At 38.8% G+C, this 20,808-nt stretch overlaps 1 protein-coding gene across 5 annotated transcripts in view; it reads left to right on the forward strand.

The window, feature by feature from the left end:
- The window catches only part of PLCB1 (phospholipase C beta 1), a 752,222-nt gene that overhangs the window by 535,005 nt on the left and 196,409 nt on the right, over window positions 1–20,808 (forward strand). For all 5 annotated transcript variants that reach the window (XM_016937425.4, XM_016937426.4, XM_063803337.1 and 2 more), the window contains one exon: window positions 16,994–17,140. In XM_016937425.4, coding sequence (XP_016792914.1) covers window positions 16,994–17,140 — 147 coding nt within the window. The remainder of the gene's footprint in view (window positions 1–16,993; window positions 17,141–20,808) is intronic.

The following is a 20,808-nucleotide window of genomic DNA, read 5'->3' on the forward strand; positions in this document are numbered from 1 at the left end:
GGCTAGTATAGCTTTCCCCTTGTCAGCAGGGTCTAGGAGCAGGTTGCAGTGCGTGTGGGGTGGGGTGGAGGGGACTCTGGCTCAGTCAAAACTGCCTGGCAGGTTGTACTGTGTTGGGAGGGAGAGAGGCCACAGGGGTTTGGCTCCTAACTTCGGCATTATCCAGGGTCTTGTCAATAGTCAATGTGATACAACAGATAAGTGGGAGGGAAATAGGTCGAATGCAGAAAAAAAAAAAAAAAAAGCAAACCACAGGGAAACCAGATTAAGTGAGGGATGGACCTTCCACCCTAACCCTTAATAGAAAAGCTGAAAAATGTACCATAGTAGGGAATCCTGCCAGGAAGTGGACAGTGACCAAGGATTTCAAAAATCTCTTATGGAGATTCTGAAAGGTCTATCTTAACTCTGAATCACTACAGTCTCTAGGATGCCAGCTGTGACAGCAAAGATTATCTCCAAGCTAGGGATAGCATTATTTTAACAGGAGAGTTAATTGAGAATGATGGACAAAATCAAGCTTCTTACCTAAGCATTCTACCTTATATGTAGAAAATGAGCCCCAAAAATGCTTCTGAACAATGTGGCTATATGTCTTTGTTGAGGGTTTTCCCAGAAGCCAACTTTGAAAGAAGATTCAAGTCCATAGAGTTTGGAAGGTGATTCCAGGAAGTACTAGTAGGGCAGTAGGGAGTGTGAACGAGGAAGAGAAAGCAGCTTACAAAAAAATGTGTTGTCAAGGCAGTCATTCCCAACTACAGCCATTGTTGGAGGATGCTCTTAGAAAGTTAATTCTTAGGCCCTTCCAGCCTGCACCACATAAAGTCAGCCATCAGGCAGAGATGCAGATACAAGTCCAGCCCGGCTGGATCTCCTGGAGCACCAGTACAGTCTGCTATGATATTATTACCAGCAAAACACTATTCACGATACTATAAAAAGGATATTCCCACCTCACTCTGCAGCTTTAACAAGAATCTCCAGCGTGTCAAAAAAGAGATCCTTCAAAGTACCTGATGCTTATTGAACGCATTTCTTTATTCTAACATATACCTAATGCAGTTGCGTGGACACTTTAACAATCATGTATTACCCATCTAACTTATGAACTGCTAGAAAGGGGAACAAAATCCAGATAAGATATTTGCTCTCAAGGAGCCTATAATTACAAGGAGAAAATTCTAATATCACAAATAATTATAAAACAAGTTATAATGTGATTCACTTCCATTTCTTCATCTAGCTAATATTCATTCATTCGTGAATATACTTCCATTCATTCATCTAGCAAATATCTATTGAATAACTATGTGCGAGGGAAGCTTGAAGGAAAAGGGAAGTTTTGTTTATTGACATTGTGGGGAGTTTCCGGAATTGCTCTAAGCTCTTTACCTGCAAATTGCCATGGTACATTTTTCAGCTTTTCTATTTCTTGTACAAAACCTCAGACAAGTCTTCAAGTGCATATTATTATTCCCATTTTACAATGAGGAAACCGAGTCTTTGGATGGTCCAGACATTTGACTTGTTATACTGTTTGGGAATGAGTTATTGAGAGGTAAGTCTAAAAATGTAACATTTGTGACCTGAATGGAAGCCTTCATGCTATTCTTGATTTACTCGTTGGTTTATTTACTCAGCACACAGTTTTTTGAGTCTTGCTACCTGTGTCAACCCTTGAGTCAGACAATGAAAAGGCACCATTCTTCACCTATCTGGGCTCTCAATGTAGTAGAACCTCCTCTGTAGTCAGTACAGTGGGGAAGGATGTGCTGAAGGCATCTGAAGAGGAAACTGGCATTCCATGCTGTGCTTTATGCTGCAGAGCAGAGGGCCAAATGAGAGACAAGTGGCACTTAGGGCACTAAAAGATAACATGTTTTAAGTAGCTCATCAGAAAGCATTAATGAGAACATAATATTCTGGGCCTGCATTTATGCTAGACTATGGAAGAGATGTAAATAAAGTGAAGGCCATGGTCCTTGCTCATACAAAGCCAATGTCCAATTTGATCAAGGAACATGACATTCTGGTGAAGGAGCTAGAACATTTTTCCTCCCATGCATTACGGTCAGGAACCACTGTGGAGGGTCTCCGCTCATAAAGCACTGTGACAGTGTACTCATAAAAGGCAATGGAATTGGTTTCCTACCCTCTGAGAACCTCTAATTTTAAATGATAAATAAGTACTTACACAAATCCATGTTCCAAACACAGCTCTAAAGCTGTATTTAAGAGAGACAGGTTCTAATCTGGATTCTGTTCTTATCTTTCTATGTCATTTTAAAGGGGCTATTTAATCTCTCTTGGGACAACTTTGCTTATCTGTCATGTTAAATAATAAAACTGTCTTCTACCTACCAAATAGAATGATGAGGAGTAAATAAACTCACAGATGTGAGAATACTTTGAAAAACGGAAAGTGCTAAATCAAAGTAAGATGTTATTATTAAGAATTTTCACACAAAACCGCATCAAATAGTACAACTTAATACAGGGAAACTGCAGGCACACAGAAAGCTGTGAGCACTGCGTGAAGAGCTAATCTGCAGGAGCTTTTGAGAAGAGTACATAGCCATTTAGGGGCCATTATCACACCATATCTTGGAGCTGTATTTGCACATAGTTATGGTAATAGCACAGTTTTTGCAATCAAGATGGAATAACAATATATGACACTTTTCAACTTAAGATAAAATAATAACACATGAAAACAGGTGCAGAACATATTGACTCCAGATTTAGGGGAAAAATGGTAAAATAATGAAAGAAGCCAGTGAAGTTCATGTAATGTACAAAAGCACAGTTAGCTGGCCAGTGTGATAGGAAAGTTTGTGCCCGGGCAAAGATAACTGAGAAGGGAACATTTAGATTATTTCTTAAAATAGGCAAATAGACTTTGGTGAGCCATGGGATATGAATGCCATCTGCACTTACTTTCTCTGAGCTGATCTGGCAGAATTCGCAAGGGCCAAAGCACCAGGAAAAAACGTGAGCCGAGAAATTGCTTTTCAGTGCTGTGCTTAGAAGTGATTTAAGGAGGTGCTAAACCACTGGGCTGGTAGCTTTCCAGTATGCTCTGGTATTATTGCATTAAGAGTGAAGATTGAGCAATGATGAATGGATTCTCAACCACCTAATCCCAGTGACATCCAAACATCTGAGTGCCAGATCCTGCCTAATTGGCATTTGGCACAGTAGAAGGAGGCTGGTGTCCATGCAAGCTGGCAGACACATTGTCCAGTTTTCCCATCTTGACTGTGATTATTCTACGTGGATTTATGGGCCATCTGTCTTCCAAGGCAAAATTTGTAGATTTTTCTGTGCTGCAGAGCTCTGAAGATGTTATTTGCATGTGTTTAGCTGTTTTTATTTTTTAAAGCTAACCTGCATATTTTTTGCAAAGCCCACAAAACAATGTCACTTCTTGTGTTCAGCATTTCTCTTGTCCTCATGTTGGCATGACAAGTTTTCTGTTATATTTCATTTTTCTTCCTAAAAATCAGATTCATGGGTTGAGGGATAAAAACGCTAGAGGACACCTTTAAATTACTTGCAGAGATTAGAATGTAAATTAAGTCGGGAAAAGAATTTGGACCTTGATAGACAAATTCAAATCAAAGAGCTAATCCTCACGCCTCTGCCAGATGGGTCATTTGTCCACCGGAGCTCAGCTTCTTTACACAGAAAGATTAAAGTAACACGTTTTAGAGAGATAAGTAAATCATGGGAAAACTCTGCCTTGGTCACATTTAGGATTATTTTTAGGACCAATGCAGAGTGTCCAGATTGAAGCCAACTGCCAAGAAGGCAGGATACCTTTCCTTCCCATCATCCATGCCCCCTATCCAGGCCAGTGTTAGGAAAGTTATGTGGATAAGCACCATCAACCACACCCACCACTATCTGTCTTTCCATTGCCCAGGCATGATATCCAGATCCATTTCACACTAAATAACCCCGTGCCCTCAGACAAGTTGCTAACATCTCTAAGCCTCCGTGTACTCAACTGAAAATGGTAATTTAAAAGTACGTCTCTCATAGGATTTCTATGCCTGGCATGTGGTCAATGCTCAGTAATAGTAGCTCCCATTATTATGATAATTATTGTTATTTACCTTCTTCTACCACTAGATGATGTGTGATGTCTACAGCAAGCAGCATAGCATCATGTTTAATGGCATGAAACACAAAGCCTGACTGCCTGGGCTCAAATCCCAACTTACTCACTTATGAATTGTATAACCTTGAGCAACCTTCAGCAAGCTACTTGAGCAACCTCATCTTTGCTTGGGCACAAACCTTGAGCAAGCTACTTGCCTCAGGTTTCCCATCTATAAAATAGTCATAAAAGTACCCACTTACAGAGTTACTGTGAGGATAAAATGAGTTAATACTTGCATATAGCAAGTAGCATATCATAAAAGATTGTTAAACAATATGCTGGAAATATTTGAAATCATGAAACTCTTCTAAGGCTCTCTTCTTCCTTGCACTTTCCTGTTATACTCTTTTTTTTTTTTTTTTTTAGTACTGCATATGTAAGCATGGCCTGCTACATGTTCTTTCCTTGATCCTTTTTCCTTTAGCACTTTGCTACTGCTGCCTTAAACTGCTTTTGGGACTAGCTCAGGAGCAGTTCCATGCTAGTTCTTTGATGCCATGATGTGGGCATTTCCTAGCTAACCATCCAGATATGCATATCGAGCAGGGAAGAGCCTCAGTGGGGGCCCTTCCAGAGACGTTAGCAATGTGCCATGAGTTGTATTTAGGGATTAGTTTTTGACTATGCCCTATGTACTTTGTTCTTGCCCTGATTCACAGAGCTCATGCAAAGTGTAATGAGAGAATTAGGTGCTGAGGACTTGCTACTGAGCTCAGAAATTTCAGTTAAATGAGGGGCATCAGCTTGTGTTACCTGACCTTATTTAAAGTTACATTCAGCTGGGCACGGTGGCTCACATCTGTAATCCCAGCACTTTGGGAGGTTGAGGCGGGTGGATGACTTGAGATCAGGAGTTCAAGATCAGCCTGGCCAACATGGTGAAGCCCTATCTCTACTAAAAATATAAAAATTAGCCTAGCATGGTGATGTGTGCCTGTAATCCCAGCTACTCGGGAGGCTGAGGCAGGAGAATCGCTTGAACCTGGGAGGCAGAGGTTGCAGTGAGCCGAGATCGTGCCACTGCACTCCAGCCTGGGCGACAGAACCAGAGTCCATCTCAAAAATAAATAAATAAATAAATAAAGTCACATTCATGAACTCAGTGGAAAGTGAGAGCCTATTAAATTATTTCAGATACTTTACTCGTGAACTTCATAGGAAATTCTACCAGGGCTGAGCAAAGGAGGCTAAGAAGAGATGGCACTGATGGAGCAGGTGGCTCGCAATGTGCAATACCTTGAAGTACAGCCAACTCTGCTGTCACTTAAGGATTGATTTGGCTTATTCTGAATTATTCTAGTCCCCTTTTCCGGTCTATTTTGATAGCTTTGAGCATTTAATGCTGTCTGGTTAGCACTTCTTCTAGGCAGAGGTAGGGTGTAAGGATAAAACTTTCAATCTCTCTAAGACTTTGTTAGGACTCAGCCCCCCAAATCCCTGTCTTTCTTCCGCATATTTGTTGGACTTCAAGGTACCGTTAGTCAGTGCCAGCGAGGCCTCTTGGTTCTGTTCTGTGAGCTGTTCATTGCATTTCTTCGATGTTTTCTTCTTAGTCCTTCCTTTGTAGTGTCATTTACGGCTGAATTTGGAATTGCCGTTTTTAGTTGTCTATGGTACAGTATCGTTTGAGATATCTGGTTGCCAAGATGAAGCACAAAACCACTCACAATATAAATTAATACATAAATGTTAATATTTGGGGACAAAATAATCATTTTTTCAATTAATATTTATTGAGCATTTACAAGCCAGGCACTGTTGTGAGTTCTAAAGATCAGCAGTGAACTAGAGAAACACTGCCTGTCTGCTGGACTTCCCACTGAGTGCCTGCATCTCTTTGCTGACGGCTCTCTTTAGCTGCCAGAGCCCCCTCTTCCCAAGGGCGCAGTTGGCCAAAGAGTATTGGGGAATTATCCCCTGGAAGCCGTCCTCAAACAATGACTGATGGGACTTGGTATAAATACTCCAGCTCCCTCTCCCCTTAAATGGGATCACCTTCAAGTACATGTTTTGTCTCATTTCCTTCAAGGGAAACACAAACTAAGACACTCCATCCTCATGAAACTCACAGTCCCTGGATGAAGAGACCAAAACTAGCATACCAGCAAATATATCTATTAGTACAATGACAGATGGTGATAAATGCTATGGAGAAATATAAACAGCATATGAGACAGGAGTGCCAGCAGGAGAGAGTGCTATTTGTATGGGCTACTCAGGAAAGACTTCATGTTGTGGTAACATTTGAGGAGACTCTCAGTGCACTCAAAACAAGTCAGTCTCTCTCGCTCTCAATTTCTATTTTGAAATAACCTAGAGTGGTGGCTAAGCACTAAGAGCCTTCCCTAGTGCCTGGGCATCAGAGAGGGAATCTGGTCCAAGCTGGTAGCCCTGCGTTTACCTCATTCTTTTCTGGTCTTGGTCATTGACCATCCTTTTGATAACCACAGACTCAGCTCCATCTTTGCCACCCTTGAGTGGACCGAGGAGGAACTCTCTAAGGCTCAGGCCCATCTACTTAGACACTTCTGCTTCAATAGGTTCTGGCTGCTTGGGAATACCAGCAGCAACTTTCTGGAGCACCTTCTGGGAAAGGAGCCACAGAGCTTCTCTCTTTAGGACATCAGGCTTGTCTGCGGTTTCTCCTAGACTTGAGGACAAGGAAGCCTCGGTATGAGAATGTCCTCAGGACCAAGCAGAAGAATGTACCTTTTCATTCTTCTTTCTCTGCCATCCCTTTCTTCCCTGAAGCAAAAGGTCAAATGCTTTGTTGCTGCTTGTTTTGGAAAAGAGTAAGAGGGACTGGTGAAGGATAAAGGAGGAAATATGTCAACTCTCAAATATGACAGGATTGAACACATGATTTATTTTATCACCTTAGAATTTAGTTCTAGAAGTCTCCTTATTTTTTTTAGATTTAATGGTATAATTTCTCTGGCAGTGTTTTGAATTCAAATTGCAACTTTACATGACAGACTTAGGGTACAGAATTACGAATCTGGACATAATTTCCTGGCGATTGAATCAAGTATCAACATATCCGATGACCACCATGACAGGAGTTGGACAAGTCACCAGCACTCAGAAAATCAAAGGTCAGCTTGACTCAATGATCACTCCTTTAGAAACGTAGGGAGTTGACTTCTTCTTGCACGCACCACCGCACCTGTTCCACACAAGCGGCCTTGTGAGATTGGCAAGAGAAGCCAAGATATCCAAGCTATTTCCCACCTCATAAGTACCTGGGAGCTCAAGCTTCCTCTGTGGCTCTGATGGCACTCTACCTGGGAGAAGATATAGCAAGGAGAACCTGACAGATCATCCATACGGTGCCATCTGTGGTAAGAGATTAGTCACTGCATACTTTTCATTAGAAAAAATATAAAGAAAGCCAGGGAATCCCATGATAAGTCCCAGCCAGGCAAAGCAGAAGACCTTCTGCTCTTCCCATCTGATTCACCATTACCTACAAATACAAGATCAAAGATAAGGAATGTAAGATCTGACTTTTAAACTTAATCAACAAAAATATCTGCGGTATGGTATAGTAGAACCATGGAACTTCAGGATAAATATGGTAGATTGAACATATTCAACTAACTGAACTTTCTTGAAACCACACCAAAACTCCATTAAAAGAGACTTTTAAGGGCATAATCTGGCAAGGGTGAGGGATAATAGATAAGAAATCACCATCACATAATTTAGGCATCTGGCTGTATGTTTACAGCAGTTGACAGATCTGAGAACCTGATCATTGATCATCCGTGTGAAAACCTGGAACCAATCCAAGTTATTTTATAAAAAACCTTAAAAGTCTCAGAAATTGATGATGTTTGTTTCCTCTGGAAGTGGGATTCAAGATAAGGCATAAAACAAAGAGGATAGTTGACAGCTACTTAAGGAACAATCAGAACTCCCACCTTAGAGGGACTATTTATGTATTTATTCTTTGGAGTCAGGAAAACAGAGGGTGTGAGGATGACACAAAGCCCAGATGAAAGCAGGCTACAGGCCGGGCGCGGTGGCTCACGCCTGTAATGCCAACACTTTGGGAGGCTTAAACAGGCGGATCACCTGAAGTCGGGTGTTAGAGACAAGCCTGGTGAAACCCTTCTCTACGAAAAATACAAAAATTAGCTGGGCGTGGTGGCATGTGCCTATAGTCCCAGCTACTCAGGAGGCTGAGGCAGGGGAATCACTTGAACCCAGGAGGCAGAGGTTGCAGTGAGGCAAGATAACACCACTGCACTCCAGCCTGTGTGACAGAGCAAGACTCTGTCTCAAGAAGAAAGAAAAAGAAAGAAAAAAGAGAGACAAAGAAAGAAAGAGAGAGAGAGAGAGAGAAAGAGTACCATTTTGAAAGCAAGAAGATAAAGTGATTGTAAGCATACGGAAAAATGCTGAGACCTCCTGCATTCTTCTCCAATCTTGCTCTAGAATGCTGGCATCCAGGCCTTCACTCTATCCTGGCAAGAGATTAGATAGAAGTTCTCCCAAGAATCTAATCTGCCTAAGAGGAAAGACCTAAAGATATCAATATTAGGGATTACTCCGAAAGAGACAAAGACAGATCCCTCTGCAGTGATGCCTTACCAACTCTCATACTTTTCAAGTGCAGCAAACACATCCAGAAATCCAATCAGCTTTTTAGTCTGCCAACTTGAAATATGAACAGATAATTAAGTGTTACTAGACATATGAGGAAAACTTCCTTAAAAACAGGAAAAAGCAGGGAAAAAATAACTTTGTAGGAAATAATGACTAAATAGTGAGAGTTCATTAAGTATACACATATCATTAATGTCCATAGAAAAATAACCAAATATATTATGTCCGTGAAAAAGAACAGAATGCTAATTTTTTCAATAAATGTCAGAGAACATAAACTGGCTGTTAAACACAAAAACAAAGCACTCCAAAAAAAGGTGGAAACACAGTTGAGGAAATCTTTTAGAGAGTAAAGCAAAAGAATTAGATGGAAGATTGGAGAGAAAACGTATAAAAGTTTAAAATCTGGTCAGGCATGTTGGCTCAGGCCTGTAATCCCAGCAATTTGGGAGGCTGAGGTGGGTGGATCACCTGAGGTCGGGAGTTCGAGACCAGCTTGACCAACATGGAGAAACCCCATCTCTACTAAAAATACAAAATTAGCCGGGTGGGGTATGGTGGTGCATGCCTGTAATCCCAACTACTTGGGAGGCTGAGGCAGGAGAATCACTTGATCACCTCCACCGGGAGGTGGAGGTTGTGGTAAGCCAAGATCGCACCATTGCACTCCAGCCTGGGCAACAAGAGCGAAACTCAGTCTCAAAAAAAAAGTTTAAAATCCAGACAAATAATATTCCAGAATGAAAAAACAGAGGAAATTATCATAATAATTCATGTTTTTTTCCAAACAAGACAACAGCTTTCAGACTGAAAGGTTTCAAAGAGTGCCCAGCATAGGGGATAGATAAACCTATGCCAAAGCACATCATTGTGAAATTTTAAGAAACGGGGACCAAAAGTGCTAGAAATTGCCAGAGGGACAAAAACCAAAACAAAACAGGCCACACACCTGTTTTTAGGATGGTGAATCACAAAGTCTTCAAACCTCTTAACAGAGCTAAAAGACAGTGGAGCAAATTTTTCCCACAAAAATCTTTTAAAAAAAAATCCAACCCAAAATACTGTGTCCAGCAAAACTAGCAATCAAGTGTGCAGGTGTAAAGAAGTCATTTTTAGACATGCAAGGCTCAAGAAACTTAACATTCATGAACGCTTTCTCTGGAAGCTACTGACCAATGTGCTCCAACTAAAATTAAAAAATTAACAATTAAAGGGGAAGACATGGCATAAATAAAAGAGATTTAGCACAGAATAGAATTGAAGAAAACAGAAATTAACCAATCTAGATTGGGCAGATAAAAGGCTCCAGAAAAGACTTCAAGAGAATCTAACCAAGAGAACACTTGTTATATTTGTACATATTGCAAAAACATTTAGCTAACCGGTGGATACTTTGGAGTTGGACTGGAGATATATGCAAAAAATTAAGCAAATGATAAAACAAGATAATTATTAACTATAGGGAAAATTTTTAAAAATTGTGCATGAAGATAAAAATAATTGTTAGGTTACTGTATGACTCAACCCTGAACACACTGTGTAGTCATGATAACATAAAGACTGAACACTGTAACTAAATTATAGTATTACTGTCTCTGAAAGAATGAGAGTAATGTATACATGTGCTACAGGAGTAGAGATGAGAAAGAGCAATATTCTCATCTTTCATGGTGGTAAGTCAAAAATAGCAATACATGCGTATTATTTTGAGATACAGAAGTAAATACCAAAAGCTTCTGCTAAAAGATTTGAAGGTGTTTGCTTCTGAGTAAGGAGACATGAGGAAGACTGTTTCTATTAACCATCCTAGTAAAAGTGGTGCTGGATGGCAGCCATAGAATAATTCTAAATTTAGCAGATAACCCTTGGCTTCTCGACCATGTTGTTTTTCCTATACTTGTCTCCTGAAGTGGTATCTGCACATCAAGAGCAAATCACACAGGTGGCTTCTTAGCTCCCCTTGGTGACTCCACACACTGGAGACATTCAGCCCCTCCCTACTCCTTCCTTCTAGACTTAGCCCATCAGCAATCAACGCTGACTGATTTTTCTTCATCTTCAACCAGACTTGGGCAGCAGAATGGTAGAAAGGAAACTGGAGCAGAGCTGGATCAAAATGAATTGCTTCTTTCAGAAGAGTCCTGAAATTTACATCCCCAAGAAGGTTCCTATCTGGCCAACATGAAATTAGTGTGTCCACTAACTGATTGCATCGGCTGCAACTCCAAACTCTTTAGTGTTATATGCACTAAGAACAACACTAAATGAATAGAAACCTGAACTGATCAGCAACAGGAATCAAGGAGGAATTTTATGTGCCATGTTTTTAAGTTCTTAAAAGGCAGTGCTCTGATGGACGCATCCTTGGTTATTTCCAACCCTTGACACATAGAGATGCACCCTCAGTAAAAATGTGTTCATTGGTAACCACCAGTAAGGAATGCCCCAGCTCCAGGGTGCGTTCAAAACATTTTGCTGTTCCTGGAGAAATATGAGCTGAAAACATCTTTTCCCATGTACGTGAAACAGGAGAGTCAACCCAGAATGTCTCCTTAAAAGTAGGTTTTTAGAAGCCAATAGATAAAGGGATCTGAACCTGAGAAGATGAGAGAACCACTCCACAATGCTCTTCTAGACCATTCTTCCTTTCTGTTCTCCAGGGCTCCCTTTTCTGGATACAGATCTTCCTCATTCTTAATTGTTGCAAGGCCAATGAGATGGCCCTGAGTGTAGAGGAGGCATCAGAGTAGCCCATAGCCCAGTAAATACTCAAGGGCCTTTGTATGCATTTGCAAGCATGATGGCATCCAGCTGAGTGTCACTGGATACACTTCAGGGTTTTAAAGCATGATTTTAAAGCATCCCTGGAAGGTATCATTACGTCATAGCAGAATTTTGAATTGATGTCTTTCTGACATCTTTAGGAGCATTGTTTTTTCCATTCCTTGAGGGATTTACATTTTTTGTACTTCAGCTGGAAGTGGTACAAACACTTTGTTTGTTTATAAAGACTTTTAAATGCCATTATATGAGTGACATGTCCAATGGCATACTGATTTATTATTAACAAAATATATAAGGTAATTTATTTTTAGCCTTTGTCAACTAACTTTATCCTTCTGAACTCAACCTCTCTTTCTGGTGATTTTATTTCAGAAAATAGTAGCATTGCTTTTACTGTTTCATAATCTCACTCAAATATGGGACATTTTGTTTTAATTTAGCTAGAAATAATTCCTAATATATTAGCCTGATTGAATTCATAGACTTTTAGAGCTAAAGGAGACTGAGGCATCCATATAGTTTACTCATCCTATAATTAAGGAATTTGTCCCTGACCAGTGACCACTGGCAAGAATGGAAGAAAACTGGATTTCTTGTGCTGTTACTAAGTTTTTTAGAAAAGCAATGTGTTTTGTTATCTTAATTCTCAAGGTTTTTCATTCTTCTATGTGCCTCAGTGGACCAGAGTGGATCAGAAAAAAAATTGTAAATTTTTCACAAACAGTGCAAGTTTGATAGAAAAGGGCTAATGCATTTAAGTCAATGGCGACAATAATATTCCAGCTGAAGGTTATATGGAAGGGATATCCTCAGAGTTTGTTCTCTGCCCCGAGTCTTTACTAGTCAGAACTATTTTTTAGGCTAATTCATTATGACAAAACATCTGTATTTTTGCAAATACTCTTGACCCCTTAGCTGACACCTACAAGATTACAAACTGACTGCTCTTTATCTTTACATTTTATTGGCTTTCCTTGACTTTGACATATCTCTGCCTAATCATTTAATGTATCAAAAATCTTCAGCATTTGCTCCTTTTGTTAGCAAGGCAAAGCTTTGGGATCGAAAAGTTGATCCCTGGTTCACAGTTACAGTTCCCTGACTGCACAGTTATTTTATTGCTATGATATGCATGTGTTTACAAGAAGCTCACTGGTAGTCTACAATCATATTCTACCCAAACTACCCTTCAAACTCAATCTTTGTTCTTATTCAAGGTTAGGTAAATTCCTTCACTAGGGATTTTTAAATTCTTTAATATAATTATAAATAATCCTCACACTCACTCACCAAACTATTGTTGTTTGTTGATTTTAATCTATACTAAAAATTATGTTAAAATATTTTATTCCAATGAGATAATAAAGGTAGAGAAAATAACCAAAAAGGTTATGGTTTAATTGACCTGTAGGGTATTAACTAGTCTGTATTCAATTTAGTAATATCTGTCTAGTTTGTGTTTTTGGTTTTTGGTTTATTTGCTTGGTTTTTGTTGACAAAAATATACAAATACATACATACAAACACATACACATACAAACACATACATATATTTGTGTATATATATTTATATGTATATATGTGTGTATATGTGTGTGTGTATATATATATATATAATATATATAAAATCAGTGTCTCATAGCCTCCTTTGACCTGTCTTTGACAACTTCTGGATTCCTCAACAATGGATTAAATAAAACTTGGATACACATTCTTTGCATGTTCCAAATTATACCTTGACCTTGATTATAATATCTTCATTTGAGTATGACAAATATATGAAGTGTACACCTTCACTTTTCTATCCTGTACCCAAGGCAGACATCAAAATTAATCACAGGCATGGTTCAGAATCTTTCTCAACACAAGCACCCAGAAGACATTAACAATAAATGGAATTTGGAACTAAAGTTAAAATCCATTTGTCATTTCTGCCCTATTGGCCTATGTTGTTGTTTTTTCTTGCTTTTAAAAGTTGCTGATCAAACCAAAGGATGTTTATTCTTGCATTTCATTCTTGTTCTTCTTTCATGTTCAATAAACCATTGTATTAGATTGCACAGTTATTTTATTGCTATGATATGCGTGTGTATACAAGAAGCATACACTTGCCAGTTTTCCATACCCTGTGACTCCCCCAGTATGCACACTCATCCAGCAGTTACATTACTTTCCTTTCCTGGCCCCTGAAGATACTTGCATTTATTGCCTGTCTTTTAAGGAATTGCTATAGTTAGAGATTGGGTTGTGTGAAATTGCCTTCTGCATAGGTGAAAAACAGCAAATATTACAAATTTCGTATCATTTGACCTAATCAGAACATAAGAATCAAACAAAATGCTGCTGTCTTTGGTGATCTTCCAGTTTCAAAACAATTTATTTTCTATTTTGAATCCCAATAATCATCCAAAAGAAGTAGTGATTTAGCACCCACTGTACACAAAGCATCTAGTAGACACCAGGGACGACAAAGATACATGCACATTCAGCTTTTAAAGGTGCTCGTGCCTGGGTTTCAAGGGGTGAATGGCCTTATTTTCTATTAGAAAGTGAGCTCTTTGAGGGCAGAGGCTGTGTTTTACTGTGCTTTATTTTTCTGTGCATTTATTGTATGGTAGATGTTCAATAAACCTTTGTGAAATTAGTGAAAGGAAAAGAGATAGGGGAGAAGGAAAGGAAATAGAGAGAAAGGGAGGAATAGAGATTCTGGTGTGAAAAGCACTTGCCCAGGCCCAGCTCAGTGGCTCACGCCTGTAACCTCAGGATTTTGGGAGGCTGTGGTGGGAGGATCGCTTGAGTACAGGTGTTCAAGACCAGCCTGGGGAACATAGGAAGACCCCTGTCTCTACGCAGAGAAAAAAAATTACCTGGGCATGGTGGTGCATGCCTATGGTCCCAGCTACTCGGGAGGCTGAGGCAGGAGGATTGCCCGAGCCCAGGAGGAAGGTTTTTCTTTTGCAAAACAGCTCCTCTCATCAAAAGAGCCAAAACAAACTTTCCTTCTTATTTTTTATTCTTGGACAATAGTAAAAGCAATTTAGCTATTGAGTTTCCAGAACTTGGGAAAAGCAGTCATCAGTCACCTTGAGAAATGTATTGAATGTGAAAAGATTTTTACTGTGGTAAATAATCAGTGCTAGCTTTGCCATTTACAAATGACACATCTCTTAGCAATCAAGAATAAATAATGTTTAAATCAGTAAAAATTAGAATTGTTAAATGTTGTCATTTTACTGATAGGTTTGGCAGTAGGGGAGAAGAGAAGGAAAACAGATACTTTTATATACCATTGGTGAAAGTCAATTGCTAGGACTTTAACAGAAAGAAAATTGGTTATGTGTATTAAAATCCTCAAAAGTATGTGAAGTCTTTGAATCAGAAATTCTATTTCTGGGAATTCATCCTGAAGAAATAATTAAGTATTTATACAAAGATGTAACCATCAGAGCAGTCAATGCAATGTCATTTATACTAGTGAAAAAATTAGAAACAACTTTAATGATCAATGATAATAGAATATTATTTCATATTATACTGCTATATTTTATGATATAAAAATAGATAGTTGCATATTTTATGCTATAGTTAAATATCTGCATAGAATTTATTTTTACATTAAAAATGTTCATAATATATTGCTCAGTTAATACAAAGGTTACTAAATTATATATATAATTATATGTATGTGTGTATATGCATGATTACAGCTTCATAAAAGAATTATACACACACACGGGTATTTTTCTGGAAGGATACACACCAATGTTTTAGCAGTAGTTATCTCTGAAAGAAAAGTTAGGGATGTTCAAAACAAGTTTTATTTTTTCTCTCTGTTTATCTCATTTCCCAATTTTTCTTTAATGAACATATTCCACTTTTATAGTAATAAAAACTGTTTCAACAAGAAAAAGAAAAAAGAAATGCTACCCTCCGACATTTGTTGGCAACATATTTACTACCCACAAATATGTTGTTTGAAGCTTTGATTGTCAAGATTGAAGAAACAAATTGTAGTGATAGACCAAAATACTTAAGATGATCCTATGTATCTATGAAGATTATGACAAAAAATTGTCTCAATACGTGTATCAAAACATCCAGTTGTACACGTTAAATATATAGTTTTTTAATTATACCTCAATAAAGTTGACAAAAGAATTTTGTCAATATTTAGTATTAGTCAACTCAGAAAGGTTACCACATAGAAAAATTTCTAAATAGAATCTGAGTAAACTAAATTACCTGTGTCATATTTCTGCCATCTGAAGTAAAATAATTCTTAATATGAGATTTAAAGATCTTTTTTCATGAGCATTCAAATTTTTATTTTCAGGAAAGACTCATTTGTGGGCATCTTTATTTTCTGTTTCAGAGAAAAATATCATTATTTGAAAACGCCTTTTTTTTTTTTTGAGACAGAGTCTCACTCTGTCACCCAGGCTGGAGTGTAGTGGTGCGATCTCAGCTCACTGCAAACTCCACCTCCCGGGTTCAAACAATTCTCCTGCCTCAGCCTCCCGAGTAGCTGGGACTGCAGGCACCCGCCACCACACCCGGCTAATTTTTCTGTATTTTTAGTACAGACGAGGTTTCACCCTGTTAGCCAGGATGGTCTCGATCTCCTGACCTCGTGATCTGCCCACCTTGGCCTCCCAGAGTGCTGGGATTACAGACGTGAGCCACCGCGCCCAGCCCCAAAAACACTTTAACATTATTTTAAATAATAAAACCACTTGTAAATTATTTATTTATTTATTTATTTATTTATTTATTTTTATTTTGAGAAGGAGTCTCGCTCTGTCGCCCAGGCTGGAGTGCAGTGGCGCCATCTCGGCTCAATGCAACCTCCACCTCCTGGGTGCAAGCGATTCTCCTGCCTCAGCCTCCTGAGTAGCTCGATTACAGGCGCCCACCATGCCCGGGTAATTTTTGTGTTTTGGGTAGAGAGGGGACTTCGCCATATTGGCCAGGCTGGTCTCGAGCTCCTGACCTCAAGTGATCCACCCGCCTCAGCCTCCCAAAGTGCTGGGATTACAGGCCACTTGTACATAATTTTGATTATAAAGTAACATACATTAATAAGAAAAAAAATTGAAAAATTACCCCAAATTCTATTACACAGAGATAAGCACTGATAACATTTTAGTGCCGATCCATAAAGTTAATACCAGTCTTATATTGGAAAACAGGAGGTTGGTGTTTATTTAAATCCTCTGAAAAGTTGGTGGGGCTCATGTAACTACATGTTTTCTCTATTGTCTGTGACATTTGGAAATAATTGTAGTGAAACAGAATAATCCTACACTCTTATTTATCCATACTAAAATGTCTTCTACCTTGGACACTACAAGATATTTCTGGAAAAAAAAAAAGAGGCGACTTGACACCCATAAAAGAATGCATTCACATCCTTTCTAACTTCATTTCCTCCAGGACAAATATCAGTGGATGGGTTCATGCGCTATCTGAGTGGAGAAGAAAACGGAGTCGTTTCACCTGAGAAACTGGATTTGAATGAAGACATGTCTCAGCCCCTTTCTCACTATTTCATTAATTCCTCGCACAACACCTACCTCACAGGTATGAATTTTCTAGTTCTTTGTTACTTTAGCCAGTCTCACCAAATTTCACCAACTTTCTGTTGTTCAGAAGCTGAAGTGTGTTTTCTTCCATTTCCTGCGAAGTGCCTCTGAGAACTCTGGGGTTCCACCACCAAAGCCTCCCACCTCCCATAAGCAGTCATGTCCACATGTGTATGAAGCAATAGCATCATTTCTCCACAGCCTAAGTTTTTAAGTCTTCTAAAATGCAACCATGGCTGACATTTTCAGATCAATGGGATTTTTGTGTAACTGAACTCATTCTTCAGTGTACTTGAAGCCATGTCCAGTCCTACCCGGTCCTCTGGGCTGTGTTCATCTACATGACAGCTCAGAAGTTCTTAAGTGGTGGCTCCTGCTTGTAATCCCAGCACTTTGGGACACCGAGGCGGGCAGATCACCTGAGGTCAGGAGTTCGAGACCAGCCTGGTCAATATGGCGAAACCCCTGTCTCTACTAAAAATACAAAAAAAAAAAAAAAAAATCAGCCAGGTGTGGTGGTGCGTGCCTGTAAACCCAGCTACTTGGGAGGCTGAGGCAGGAGAATCACCTGAACCCAAGAGGCAGAGGTTACAGTGAGCCGAGATCACACCACTGCACCCTAGCCTGGGTGACAAGAATGAAACTTTGTCTCAAAAAAAAAAAAAAAGAAGTAATTGCTTTTTGTTCAAGGTAGGACAGGGCTTTAGACAAAAACAAATTGACCTTTTTATACTTTATTGTAAATATTATAGTAAAGTAGGAAAAAACATCAATGTGTTTCCTAATCTGATCTTAAATTAAGCCTTGACCTATTTGTCAGTCTGGTGAAGTGTATGCACCCTTCTCAGAATGCTAAATGCATAAATTAAGTACCTAGAATTAAAGAGGAAATAAATTTCATTGAAATATTTTTATAAAATGTTATGATATATAACCTTGTATATCTCAGTATTAACACAATTTAAATAAGTTAAAGTAAAATGTTGTGATAATTTGCAACAATTGGAATATAATACACAGATCTTGCTAGTGACTTGTAAACTACATACTTAACTGAAGAGAATGTTAAATTTTGTGTAGAGGTTAAAATTAAAACTGTAACCATTCTTTCTCATCCAAGTTCAAGGAGGTTCATGGAATATCACTTTAACAGTCTAGATCTTTGACATGATAAAATTCAAAGAAGTATAATTTTTAAAATCTGAGCACATTATAGAATCTTACATTTATCCTATATTTAGGACCACAAAACTCAAAAATACTTAAATATGTGTCCGGTTGAATTTTGGGTATTGTGTGTGATTTTGTTTAAGTGGAAGTCACAATATAGCGTAGATTTTTTACCAATAATCTTTTGAGTCCAAAATACCTTCCAACTGATATATTTATATTCATTACATTCTATTTTATTTGTTATATAATAAATGAGTCAGTAATACCAAAATGATTGAATGACAAGACTGTTTGGATATACATTTTATTTTTTCACCTTCTTTCAGAGTATATCAATTTTTCCCTTTCTGAATATCACTAGGGTTTTCAGATTTTATGTATGTTCATTCAATCACGGCTGCCATTCTCCTTTTGAGAGACCAAATTGTCTCAACTTTGGTTAGGAGGAGACATTTTTAGGCTATCATCTGTGTCCTCTTGACATGACCTATTAATCTTTGAAAGTGTTCTGGCACATAAAGGTCTTCCAGACTCACCTTATTCTTTTCTGCTCCAGAGATGGAAACAGACTAGTCCCCAGTGAGCCCTGGTTCTTTTTGATGGGAAAGAAAAAGTATGAGTAACAGCAATTTGGACCCTGAACATTGCCTGGACTGTTTCAGTGAACAAAGGAAGAAAAGATAATTTTTTTTGTCTTTTTAAGGCACGAGTTCACATAAATATTTCTACTTCTACCTACCAATTTAAATTATTATTATTATCATTATTATTGAGACAGGGCCTCACTCTGTTGCCCGGGCTGGAGCACAGCAGCATGATGATAGCTTACTGTAGTCCCGATCTCCTGGGCTCAAGCAATCCTCCCACCTCAGCCTCCTGAGTAGCTGAAACTACAGGCATGTGCCACCACACCTGGCTAATTTTTTATTTCTTGTAAAGACAAGGTCTCACTATGTTGCCCAGGCTGGACTCAGACTTCTGAGCTCAAGCAATCCTTCTGCCTCAGCCTCCCAAAGTGCTGGGATTAACGACATGAGTCACTGTGCCTGTCCCCAATTTAAATTATTTTTTTAATTATTTTTCCATAAGTTATAAGGGTGCAGGTGGTATTTGGTTACATGAGTAAGTTCTTTAGTGGAGATTTGTAAAATGAGATCCTGGTGCACCCATCACCCAAGCAGTATATACTGAACCATATTGGTTGTCTTTTATCCCTTACCCCCTGCCCCAAGTCCCCAAAGTCTATTATATCATTCTTATGCCTTTGCGTCCTCATAGCTTAGCTCCCACATATCAGTGAGAACATACGATGTTTGGTTTTCCATTCCTGAGTTACTTCACTTCGAAAAATCGTCTCTAATCTCATCCAAGTCATTGGAAATGCTGTTAATTCATTCCTTTTTGTGGATGAGTAGTGTTCTATCATATATACATACCACAGTTTCTATATCCACTCATTGACTGATGGGCATTTCAGTTGGTTCCACGATTTTGCTATTGTGAATTGTGCTGCTGTAAACATGCGTGTGCAAGTATCTTTTTCAAATAGTGACTTTCTTTCCTCTGGGAAGATAACCATTAGTGGGACTGCTGGATCAAATGGTAGTTCTACTTTTAGTTCTTTAAGGAATCTCCACACTGTTTTCCATAGTGGCTGTACTAGTTTACATTCCCACCAGCAGTGTAGAAGTGTTCCCTGATCGCTGCATCCATGCCAACATCTACTGTTTTTTGATTCTTGGATTATGGCCATTGTTGCAAGAGTAAGGTGGTATCGCATTGTGGTTTTGATTTGCATTTCCCTGATCATTAGTGATGTTGAGCATTTTTTCATATGCGTGTTGGTCATTTGTACATCTTCTTTTGAGAATTGTCTATTCATGTCCTTAGCCCACTTTTTGATGGAATTGATTGTTTTCTCCTTGCTGATTTGTTTGAGTTCATTGTAGATTCTGGATATTAGTCATTTGTCAGATGCATAGATTGTGAATATTTTCTCCCACTCTGTGGGTTGTCTGTTTACTCTGCTGACTGTTCCTTTTGCCGTGCAAAAGCTCTTTAGTTTAATTAGGTCCCAGCTACGTATCTTTGTTTTTATGCAATTGCTTTTACCCAAAAGCAATTTTTGGTCATGAAATCCTTGCCTAAGCCAATGTCTAGAAGGGTTTTTCTAATGTTATCTTCTAGAATTTTTATAGTTTCAGGTCTTAGATTTAGGTCCTTAATCCATCTTGAGTTGATTTTTGTATAAGGGGAGAGATGAGGATCCAGTTTCATTTTCCTACATGTGGCTAGCCAATTACCTCAGCACACTTTGTTGAAAAGGGTGTTTTTCCCCCACTTTATGTTTTTGTTTGCTTTGTCAAAGATCAGTTGGCTGTAAGTATTTGGGTTTATTTCTGGGTTCTCTATTCTGTCCCATTGTTCTATGTGCCTATTTTTATACCAGTACCACACTGTTTTGGTGACTGTGGCCTTAGAGTATAGTTTGAA

This window comes from Pan troglodytes, chromosome 21 (genome assembly GCF_028858775.2).
Source record: "Pan troglodytes isolate AG18354 chromosome 21, NHGRI_mPanTro3-v2.0_pri, whole genome shotgun sequence".
NCBI classification, from domain to species: domain Eukaryota; kingdom Metazoa; phylum Chordata; class Mammalia; order Primates; family Hominidae; genus Pan; species Pan troglodytes.